At 45.7% G+C, this 12,013-nt stretch overlaps 1 protein-coding gene across 1 annotated transcript; it reads right to left on the reverse strand.

The window, feature by feature from the left end:
- Positions 1-414: 414 nt before the first annotated feature.
- Positions 415-8,703, reverse strand: LOC309531576 (uncharacterized protein). Its single transcript, XM_082221167.1, has 6 exons — positions 8,491-8,703; positions 7,754-7,848; positions 6,625-6,973; positions 4,265-4,519; positions 2,586-2,680; positions 415-797 (listed from the first exon to the last, which is right to left on the reverse strand). Exons 1-6 carry the CDS (start codon positions 8,662-8,664, stop codon positions 503-505), a joined length of 1,263 nt encoding a protein of 420 aa, XP_082077293.1. The 5' UTR covers positions 8,665-8,703; the 3' UTR covers positions 415-502.
- Between the last annotated feature and the right edge of the window lie 3,310 nt (positions 8,704-12,013).

The following is a 12,013-nucleotide window of genomic DNA, read 5'->3' on the forward strand; positions in this document are numbered from 1 at the left end:
AAGTCCTTTCTGCAGGCAGTTGTTGTGTTTCCCCCATAGTTTATTACAGGCATAGGCAAACGTGGCCCTCCAGATGTTTTGAGACTACAATTCCCATCATCCCTGACCACTGGTCCTGTTAGCTAGGGATGATGGCAATTGTAGTCCCAAAACATCTGGAGGGCCGAGTTTGCCTATGCCTGGTTTATTACCTTTGTGACTTGCACTTCTCCACACACCCCACCCCACATATTGGTTGAAAATACAGAATGTTGGTAGCAGGCTGGTTTCTTACTAAGCAAATTGACAGAACAGTGCCTCCAACACTATCAACACCTGCAAAGCTGTGCCCCTTATTTAATATTTTTCATTGCCTCTCATTGGGAAGTGATAGGTGCAGAGTTAAGTAATTTGGTTCAGAATAGACACACACCATTCTCAAGCTGATATTTAATTGTGGTTAACATCCATGACAACTGATAGTAGCAGAGAAACATTGTATGATAAGGAGACACCATAGTGTTCAGCGACAGCAGAAGAGCTCCACATCATTAAGTGCTGTGTCATCGCGCTCGCCTTGGTAACCCTGCACCTTTGTCTGGATCCCGCAGACAGAACCAGAATAGCAGCGACTGCTCCAAGAGCCAAATCTACCCCAGGCAAGTCCCTGGCCTGTCAGTGCAGTTCCGTCTTGGCAGGTGAACTGGACGTTGTTGGCTGCTGTATCATCACCTTTGCCTTGGTGTTCTTCCACTCTCAGAGAGAAAGAGACCAGATTGCCTTGTGGACAGTATTTAATTTCTTTCCAGGATCCCCACCTGTCAAAGAAGATACTAATGTTAATTAGAAATGCACAAGGATCCCTCTGCTTGCTCCAAATGGGATCAAGCACTTGTGAGCATTTCAAGAGGATGCTCCAAAAGCCTCAAAGGCCTTTCCATTGCTGCCTTCAAATGTCCACAATGTACCTGCCTCTGCGCCTCCTTCCTACCCCAACACTCTCCCCTCCCAGTGAAGGCAGTAGTCCATGGCCAGGAACCCAGAATTAGGTAGAGCTAGTAAGTCTATGAAACTGTTTGATATCATTTTGCTGTTCCATTTACAATAAATCTTGCTTGGTAGAATGATCTAGCAAAATTATATATTTACTGGAAGAGGAGAGAGATGACAGGGCACATAGATCAGTTCACTAGGGCTCGACTTCTTTTAAGTTAGAGAACTCTCCTGAAGCAAAGGAACCAGTATATTTCAGAGGATGTAATGTGGGATATAGGATTATGATCCTCCATCCCTGCTGTCAAGAAGAAAACACCAACAACTAGGGTATCATATGCCTGGGTACAGGGGTAGGCTTTAGATAGTTTTAAAAAAAAGTTCAAATGTTTTGAATATGTTTTGTTTTAACAGTACTTTTAAAATAAAGTACTTCTTTGGGAGGAAATGTGGGCTAGTACTTTAATAATTAGTGGTCCTGTAAGGAAAAACAATAACTGACTTGGGCTGCAATCCTACAAACACTTTGTTGCTGTTTAGTCATTTAGTCGTGTCCGACTCTTTGTGACCCCATGGACCAGAGCACACCAGGCACTCCTGTCTTCCACTGCCTCCCACAGTTTGGTCAAACTCATGCTGGTAGCTTTGAGAACACTGTCCAACCATCTCGTCCTCTGTCGTCCCCTTTTCCTTGTGCCCTCCATCTTTCCCAACATCAGGGTCTTTTCCAGGGAGTCTTTTCTTCTCATGAGGTGGCCAAAGTATTGGATCCTCAGCTTCACAATCTGTCCTTCCAGTGACAAACACTTTACCTAGAAGTAAGTCTCACTGAACTCAATGCAACTCCCAAACAAATAACTTCACTTAGTCCTTCCAGTTATTTAATCCCTGACAGTAATATGGTGTTTTCTAAGAATATCCTGGTTCTCTTGAATAGAATTGGAGTCTGTCTCTCTTCGTTTCTCGGCTTCCATGAGGCAGAGCCAGGTCCAGATTTGGCCTTGAGTAAGATCCCCTTAATACAGAGCTTTCCGAACTTTTCATGAAGGAGTGTGGGGAGAGTTCACGCGACACACCTACAGACTGCAGCTGACACACAAATGTGTTGTGACACACAGTTTGGAAAGCTCTGCCTTAATGTTTCCCTCCTTAAGTGTCATCACTGCCCCTTCATTTGCCTTCTTCTCTGAGTCCAACACATATGGCAAAAGAGGAGGGCAGGAAGAGCAGAATCTGCTCGTCCTCCTTCCTCCTTGCACTACTCACTTGCTCAGAGAGGTTAAGTGAACATGCAAGGAGGAGCGGCAGCTAAGCAAGGAAGAGCCAGAGGTTGGTACAGGGTCCCCTACTGAAGGACAGGCCTCAGCAAGTGTCCAACAGTGCCAGCCCCTCAGGCTGGATTTGCCATGAATTCTGTGGTCTTGCAAAGTAGTGTTTGAAACCAGGAAAATGCTAGAGTTGATACCACTTGAGAGTTTTGAACAGGCAGTATGAATCCTGATGTTCACCTTTTGATGGTGCTGATTTAACCCAGCGTAAGTAATTTCCTGTCAGTCCCTCCCATCTTCCAAACAATTACACCAAGAATAAATGAAAGCAAGAAAGCTACTTACGGTCCAACTGAAGACTCAATTATTGATCCATCAGTGCAGTGGAGACGGACTCCATTCAGGGCTGTATCATCCCCAAGGCCTTGAACTGGCTCTACCTATTGGGAAAAATATGCCAGGCTAGCTTCCTCATGAGGTGATTATCTGGGTGATGGCCCATTCAGAGAACAAAGGAAAAGGGGCTCTGTGCCAGACACCAAATGGGTGGGACCCATCCTTCAACTCTTAGATAGTTAGAAAGACAAGCCCGGGTTTTAGAGCAAGAGTTTTTGGTGATGTGAGGTAGAAGAACAGCAGCAAGCAGAGGGCCAGAGAATAATGCTTGATTTCTGTTTGTATCCAAGGCTGTGGCTATGAGAGAAGCAAAACCCTTTTGTAGGTAATGCTGTAAACCTCTCCATTGTAGGCTCAGGTTGTATATATGTGCAAATTAAACCATAAATCATAAAGACACCACAGTCTCCACTGTGCCTTATTCTAAAATGAAACCTGAACCCTGGGTAAGCACTTGGAACTCCTGGAATCTCGCACCACTTGGAAATTGGGCTGGTATGCAACAGTGGTGTCAGAAGGTGAGATTTGTGTTTCCTGGAGGTGGACCTGTGAGGAAGGTGTGCCCATGCCAAAATGAAGGGAGGAACAGCAACTTCCCTGGAGTAGGTCAGGTAGATGCTCCAGCAGCAGTTAGTGCAGCAGTGAGACCAGCTACCTGAGGAGCTGATGATGACTGATTTCTCCAACCCCTGGGAGCCTGATGTGGAAAATGGGATGCAGGAGAAAAGTGCCTCAGTGGAGGACAAACTGCAGGATGGAGATGAAGAGCGACTGCTAATAGATCTCTTTACTCCATGTGTGCCAGCGGAGCAGGAGGAGCAGCCTCACTCTAAAGAAAACATGAACCCCAGCTAGATGCCTGGAAACTCTGGAATCTTGCACCACTCAGAGACTGGGGTGGCATTCAATAATATCATGGAGTCCCATTCTAACCACATAGCACAGAAAGAAAACAATCTTACCATTGAGAAAAAGCTTTTATTCCCTGCAGAGATCACTGGGGGTGAGGGGTGGGGGAAATAGGGATGGTATTCAACTAAGCTTTACACAGATTTGTCCCATTAATGAACACTACTAAAGTCTATTAATTGCATCAGGCTTCTCTTGAGTAAAGCTGAGCTGAATACAGTACCTCCAAAAGATATTGCCTTGTGAGACAGTTGGAAGGGCTTCATTGACCATACCTGGTCCAAATGTCACTGGGCCCAACCGCCAACAGGATGCAACCACTTACATACAACCTGTGGCATTGAGGGGGACTTGCACCCCTAAACACATACACACACACACACACACACACACACACACACACACAGAAACAAACCATGCTAGAATACTTTCCCAGTAAAGAAATGAATTTAACAGAATCTCTCCTGATCAACCTCAGGGTAGGCGAAGAGGAAACCAGCCCATCACCTGGTTGCTGATATCTTTCCCATCATTCCTTAACACTTCTCCACCTTTTAGACAAAGGGGGAGAATAATAGACTTAAGAGTACAGCCATTGCCTATGCTCCCCCCCTCCTCACGGAGGTCTAAAACTATGTTCTGGGAAGCATTCAGAAACGAAGGAGGGGAAGAACTTTAGAGAGAGCTGAATGTGACAACATCTCAGGAGCAAACCTTACCTTCAGTGAGAAGCCATGAGCATAAGATCCTGCTGGACAAAACTGGATTGCACCCCAAATACCCCACGGTCCTCCATTTGACACTGTGAGGATAGAATTATAGTTTCGGGCTTCTGCAGGCGCAAGGGAGCAGGAGAGGGTCAAGAAGACCACAGCTGGGATGGTAAAATCCATGGAAAGTAATCTGCTCTGAATCGAGGTGCAGAAAGTTAAAGAAAGTTGGGAATTTATAGCCCAGGACTTTGAGCTGTGCTGCTATTTCCAGAACTCAGTAAGAAGTCAGACAATACCACCAGAAGACAGAGTTGCATTAAATGCACATCATGTCAAAAAGGGGCCAGGAAGTTTACAAAAGAGTTGGATTCCCCAAACCCTCTCAGAGTTGCTGGAACTCATCCAAGGCGAAATAATCCTGCAAAAATTTAACCTCTTCTCTATCTTTGCAATGTCCCACAACACACTTGGGTATTATATCCACATCCTTGGAACTACAACAATGAGAATTCAGGAGATGTGAAAGAAGGGAGAAACGTCACTAAATGCTGAGTCTAGATTTATAAATTATACATGGTGGGGCGCAGGATGGCCCCATAATGAGCCATTCTGACCTACAGTTCGCAGGCTGCAGATCATGGAAAAAATCACTACCAGAAAGAAAGAAAATTCCAGTGGAATGAGGGGTAACATATAAGTTCTAGGCAGGAGAATTGTGTGCCACATGTTAAGATTCCCAAAATAAAAATTAACAGTATATGTTAATGACACAAACCAGGAATAGGACGGGGGGGGGTATTTATGGTCTCTGTGATTTGTACTTCCTACCCCCATCCCAAATACAAATCTGGGACTTTACTCGTTGGCTAAATAATCTGAAAGTGGGTAGCAGGCTTGTTTCTCACTAAGCAGTTGGGCAGAATAGTGCCTCCACATTTTTCTCTACCTGCCAGATGGGAATCCTCTGATGAACTAAACAGGCAATTACAGATAGGTAGCCGTGTTGGTCTGCCATAGCCAAATAAAAAAATTCCTTCCAGTAGCACCTTAAAGACCAACTAAGTTAGTTCTTGGTATGAGCTTTCGTGTGCATGCACACTTCTTCAGATACACACTGAAGAAGTGTGTATCTGAAGAAGTGTGCATGCACACGAAAGCTCATACCAAGAACTAACTTAGTTGGCCTTTAAGGTGCTACTGGAAGGAATTTTTTTATTTAAACAGGCAATGTTTAGCTGATTCACCCTTAACATAGGACCTCAACTGTGGCCCTATGATTTCTTCCCGCAGATACAGTGGTGCCTTGGGTTACATATGCTTCAGGTTACATACGCTTCAGGTTACAGACTCTGCTAACCCAGAAATATTACCTCGGGTTAAGAACTTTGCTTCAGGATGAGAACAGAAATCATGCTCCAGTGGCGAGGCGGCAGCGGGAGGACCCATTAGCTGAAGTGGTAACTTCAGGTTAAGAACGAACCTCCAGAACAAATTAAGTTCTTAACCCAAGGTACCACTGTATAAGAAACATCCCTGGAGTCACAAGATAGTTGCCTAGTGAGGGAATTTCACAAGTATTCAGGTCCTACATAGACACACACACACACCCTTTTGGGCTGACTAATCAAATAGATATGAATGACAGATACATCTGCAGGACCTCAGAAGCTAAACTCAAGGCCTGGTCATATAAATTTCGGTGCAGGTCCTTCAGATAACCTGGCCCCAAACCACTTGCTGCTTTACAGGTAATCTGCAGCATTTTATACTGAGTCCAGAAATGAACAGGTAAGCAATGGCACTGATAAAGCATAGATATTATGTGCTCTGATCTTTTAACATAAGAAGAGTTTTGCTGGATCTGTCCACCAGCCATCTCATCTGACATCCTGTTCTCACAGTGGGCAACCGAGTGCCTATGGAAAATCAAAAACCAGTGCTTTCCCCATTGGTGATTCACAGCAAGTGTTATTCAGAGGCATATTGCCTCCAACAGTCCTGTCCCCTACCAGCAACTAAGCAGATGCACTCTGTACCAGCTGACACCTTTAAAAGCAGCCCCACAGAGAATGCAAGCTATTTTACTTTCTAAATTTGGATTTAAATATGTTTTCCCACCCACCAAAATAATTTCAGTTCTAGGTTGGAAACGCCAGAGTGTGCTATGTTTGATTTCAGGACCAGCAAGATGAATTCAGACTGTGACTCAGCACAATATCTGTATGTTGGTTAACCAACGCCTGCATAGTTGTGCCCCTTGTTTAAATTTTTTTTTCATTTCCTCTCATTCAGAAGAGAAATGTGCAGAGTTACACAATTCAGATCGACACACACCATTCTCCAGCTGATATTTAATGATAGTTAACATCCACGGCTACTGAAAATAGCAGAGAAACCTGGTAAGATGTGGAGACGCAGAAGGTTCTGAAACAGCAGTAGAGGTGTACATCATTAAGTGCTGTGTCATCACTCAGGCCTTGTTTATCCTCCACCTTTGTCTGTATCCCACAGATAGAACCAGTGCAACGACGGCTCGGTGAGCCAAAATGACCCCTGTCAAGTCCATGACCCTTCAGCACCTCTCCATCTTTGCAGATGAACATGATGTTGTTGGCTGCTGTATCATCATCTATGCCCCGGCCTTCTTCCACTCTCAGAGAGAAAGAGACCAGATTGCCTCTGGAACAATATTGGGCCTGTGTCCAGGATCCCCACCTGTCAAAGATGACATCAATGCTAATTAGAAATGCACAAACATCCCTCTGCTTGCTCAAAACAGGATGAAGCCTTTGTGAGCATTCCAACTGGATGCTCCAAAAGTCTCATTCATGTGTTTACACTGTACCTGCCTCTGCCTGTCCTTCCTTTCCCAACACTCTCTCCTCCCAGTGAAGGTAGTGGCCCTTGGCCAGGAGCACAGAATTAGGTATCATTGGTACATGGGTATAGGTAAAGGTAAAGGGACCCCTGACCATTAGGTCCAGTCGTGGCCAACTCTGGGGTTGCGGCGCTCATCTCGCTTTATTGGCTGAGGGAGCTGGCATACAGCTTCTGGGTCATGTGGCCAGCATGACTAAGCCGCTTCTGGCGAACCAGAGCAGCGCATGGAAACGCCGTTTACCTTCCTGCCGGAGCGGTACCTATTTATCTACTTGCACTGGTGTGCTTTCGAACTGCTAGGTTGGCAGGAGCAGGGACCGAGCAACGGGAATGCACCCCGTTGTGGGGATTCGAACCGCCGACCTTCTGATTGCTTTGGTATTTCATTTGCAATACGTATTACATGGTTAAACTTAAGATTGTCTGGGCCATAGATGAAACAGCAAAATTGAAGAGTTAATACCCTTTGAGAGCATAGAACAAGCAAGATGAATCCCGACATTTACCTTTTCGTGCTGCTTATCTAACCCAGCATAAATAATTTCATCTCAGCCTTTCCCACCACCACCACCTTTCAAACAATTACACCAAAAAGAAAGCCAGAAAGCTACTCACGGTCCAACTTTAGACTCAATTGTTGAACCATCAGTGCAGTGCAAGCGGATTCCATTCAGGCCTGTTTGATCACCAGGAACTTCGTCTGACTCCACCTAGTGAGAGAAGACAGAAAGAGATTTAATAAATGTGAAGATAAAGCTAGGATTTTAGTACTGCTCATATAAATAATGGCTAAGGGACACAGGGTTGAATCCACACCAAGTTAGTTATGCTTAGTCGCGCTGAAATCAGAGTCAAACAGATCTCATTGAACTCATGGTTAACAAATGCAATTAACATGGTGTGGATCCAACAGTTTTCAGCTGGAATTATCCATGCCCTGTCTTCTAGCTCAGACCACTACAGTGGGGGGGGGGGTTTGCTGAAAATAGGGGGTGTTATTCAGCTAAGTTTTACACTGATGTTAAAGAACTCTGCTAATGAATATTAATTTCAATAAGGCTTCTCTGAGTCAAACTGAGGACTTCATTGGCCATATTTGGCCCAAAGGTCATTGGTGCCAATGGCTCAGGACCTCCCTACCTAACGCATAGGTTCCACTTAATGTATTTATTTTTCCCAATTTGAACTACAAAATGGTTATTTTCTTGAGTCAAAATGAGAGTACCCCTAAACATTTTTAGAGAGAGAAAACATTGGGTCTAGAACTATGATCTGTGGAGTGTTCAGAAAGAAAGGAGAGAACTAAATTTAGATAGAGCTAGATGTGACAACAACTCAGGAGCAAACCTTACCTTCAATGAGAAGCCATTAGCAAAATATCCTTGTGGACAAAATTTCAGCGGCCCCCAGGTACCCCACTTTCCTCCATTTGACACAGTGAGAAGAGAAGCAGTGAATTGGGCTTCTGCAGGTGCAAGACAGCAGGAGAGGGTCAAGAAGACCACAGCAGGGATGGTGATATCCATGGAAAATGATCTGCTCTGAATCAAGACACAGAAGGCTGGCTGAAGAATAACAGCATTGACAGCCTGGACCGTCTAGAGGGGCTGGGAGCTGGGGGCACTGTTATACAGTGGTTTCACTCCTTCCTCCTGGGCCATGTTCAGAAAGTGGTGGTGGGGGGTGAGTGTTCAGACCCCTGGGCCCTCACTTGTGGGGTGCCTCAGGGTTCCGTCCTCTCCCCCATGCTTTTTAACATCTATATGAAGCCACTGGGAGAGATCATCAGGGGATTTGGACTGGGTGTCCATCAATATGCAGATGATACCCAGCTCTAGCTCTCTTTCAAATCAGAATCAGTGAAGGCGATGAAGGTCCTGTGTGAGTGCCTGGAGGCGGTTGGAGGATGGATGGCGGCTAATGGATTGAAGTTGAATCCTGACAAGACAGAAGTATTATTTTGGGGGGACAGGGGGCGGGCTGGTGTGGAGGACTCCCTGGTCCTGAATAGGGTAACTGTGCCCCTGAAGGACCAGGTGCGCAGCCTGGGAGTCATTTTGGACTCACAGCTGTCCATGGAGGCGCAGGTCAATTCTGTATCCAGGGCAGCTGTCTACCAACTCCACCTGGTACACAGGCTGAGATCCTACCTGCCCGTGGACTGTCTCGCCAGAGTGGTGCATGCTCTAGTTATCTCCTGCTTGGACTACTGCAATGCGCTCTACGTGGGGCTACCTTTGAAGGTGACCCGGAAACTACAATTAATCCAGAATGCGGCAGCTAGACTGGTGACTGGGGGCGGTCGCCGAGACCACATAACACCGGTCTTGAAAGACCTACATTGGCTCCCCGTACGTTTCTGAGCACAGTTCAAAGTGCTGGTGTTGACCTTTAAAGCCCTAAACGGCCTTGGCCCAGTATACCTAAAGGAGCGTCTCCACCCCCATCGTTCTGCCCGGACGCTGAGGTCCAGCGCCGAGGGCCTTCTGGCGGTTCTCTCATTGCGAGAAGCAAAGCTACAGGGAACCTGGCAGAGGGCCTTCTCGGTAGTGGCGCCTGCCCTGTGGAACGCCCTCCCATCAGATGTCAAAGTGATGAATAACTACCTGACATTTAGAAGACATCTTCAGGGAAGCTTTTAATCTGTGATATTTTACAGTATTTTTTGTTTCTATAGAAGCCGCCCAGAGTGGCTGGGGAAACCCAGCCAGATGGGCGGGGTACAAATAATATATTATTATTATTATTATTATTATTATTATTATTATTATTATTGCCCAGAAATTTCAGCTGTGTCACTTATTTCAGAACACGGTAAGAGATTAGGCAATACCAACAGAAGACAGAGTTTCGTTAAAACCACATTATTTCAGTAGTGGCCAGGAACTTTGTGAAACAGATAGATTCCACTGAACTCCCCTGAGTTACTGAGAATCTGAGCTTGAACTCAACCAAGTGGAATTAATCTTGCAAAAATTAATCTCCTCTGCCTCCACTTTATACAGCAACACACTTGGGTATTCTGTTGTTGTCATTTAGTCATCTAGTTGTGTCCAACTCTTTGTGACCCCATGGACCAGAGCATGCCAGGCACTCTTGTGTTCCACTGCCTCCCGCAGTTTGGTCAAACTCAAGTTGGTAGCTTCGAGAACACTGTCCAACCATCTTGTCCTCTGTCGTCCACTTCTCCTTGTGCCCTCCATCTTTCCCAGCATCAGGGTCTTTTCCAGGGAGTCTTCTCTTCTCATGAGGCGGCCAAAGTATTGGAGCCTCAGCTTCGGGAACTGTCCTTCCAGTGAGCACCCTAACAGATACAATGAGAATTCAGGAAAGGTGAAAGACAAGAGAAAGTGCCACCACATGCCGAGGATGGGATTGTGAATCTCACATAGGGACGGCCAAGACTGGCCCCATCCTGAGCCATTCTGACCTATGTTTCTCAGGAAGCAGCTTGCATGCGCTAGTGGATCATGCAGCCCCACTCCAGTGCTGCTAGGACCATGCACTACCATCACCAACACCATGCCAGTTGATCATGCAGCCACTTCCATGGATAGCTGTGGTGAGAGCCCAGGACCCTCCTGCAGAGCGAGGCATTGCGGATTATGTCAGCCTGCAGAACACCTGTCCTGAGATCTTATATAAACTTTATTTAAACTTCTCTATCATGGCTTGCAATGTCTGCTTTATAGAAGTTGAGGAAGACATGTTAGCCCATAACGGCCTTCTCAGGGATTGTGGTTGTTGTAATACAGCAAAAAATGATTTTTTTATTTTTTGAAAGCTGCCTGCACATCTTGCTTCAAAACCTTCATTCTAATGGGCCTAGAGGCGCCCTTTCTTCCCTCTCTGTGGAAGTAACGCTCCGCTTCTGCTGAGGCACACCTCGCACCCGGCACACTCCTGAGCTTCTGCCTCTTGGCTAGCAAACAGGGTTTTCCCCCTGACCGTTTGTCCTCTCTCAGATTTGGTTACTAGACATAATGCTTGGCTGGAGCATAACCAGGGACGCAGATGTAATCAAGTATTGGGGAACATTTTAGGGAAACACCTGCTGACATGTGTGTATGGAAATGTGCTTAGATGAAAATACGTCATGTTCAGAGTGGTTTCACTACTGCTTCCAATTGTTGACTTCTGCTAATAAAAGGAGCCTTGGCAGAGCTAGCCATGCAGCTTGTTTGAAGCATGCTTGCCAGCGTGTTTCTGCACAGCTCACCTGCATCCAACCTCCTGTCGTCCTCGTTATTCCTACACCTCTCTTTATTATTATTATTATTATTATTATTATTATTATTCAATAATCTAAGAGACTGAGCCCTTTTCTCTCTCCAGGCCCTGTGCAGCCCCAGCACCAGTAGAAACGAGTTGCAGTAAACATTGTGTGTCAACACTTTAGGAAATAGCTTGATTCAGATAAACCACTCAGTTTCTGTGAATCTGTACTGCAATTCGTCCAAAGCAAGGTAAACCTGCAAAAGTTGTTCCCTTTTGGTTCTATTGATTACCAGGAAAAAAAGGAAATTCCAGTAGGGCAGGGGGCAGACTACAAAAGCCACATGGAGACCAGGAGTTGGAGGGGCAAGTGGGGCATTAACTCCTTCGGGGGGGGTTCTTGCCCTTCTTCTTTCCACCCCCTCCCCCACCTCAGTGCTGCACATCTGGGAGGACTGGTCTTGGATTAGTATTCATGTTTCTGGTGCATTTGGGATGCATTGGGGTGCATGTGTGTTCAAAGCAAGCAGGATGGAAATGGACAGAATAGTGCCTCCACTTTCCCCCTCATATCTTGTCTTCTGGATATGCTAGATATGCTAGATCGGAATCCAGACTAGCTAATGATCTTACAGGAAGTCAGTATGGCCATTGTATCAG

This window comes from Podarcis vaucheri, assembly GCF_965113315.1.
Source record: "Podarcis vaucheri genome assembly, chromosome: 4".
NCBI classification, from domain to species: domain Eukaryota; kingdom Metazoa; phylum Chordata; class Lepidosauria; order Squamata; family Lacertidae; genus Podarcis; species Podarcis vaucheri.

Bases quoted from the DNA above. Each gene is read 5' to 3' on its own strand.
- LOC309531576 (XM_082221167.1), bottom strand. From the start codon at position 8,664: ATGGATATCACCATCCCTGCTGTGGTCTTCTTGACCCTCTCCTGCTGT. The intron at 2,681-4,264 runs GTAAGGTTTGCT...TTTTCCCAATAG, and splicing joins CTCATGGCTTCTCACTGAAG to GTAGAGCCAGTTCAAGGCCT. The intron at 798-2,585 runs GTAAGTAGCTTT...CTTCTTTGACAG, and splicing joins ATTGAGTCTTCAGTTGGACC to GTGGGGATCCTGGAAAGAAA.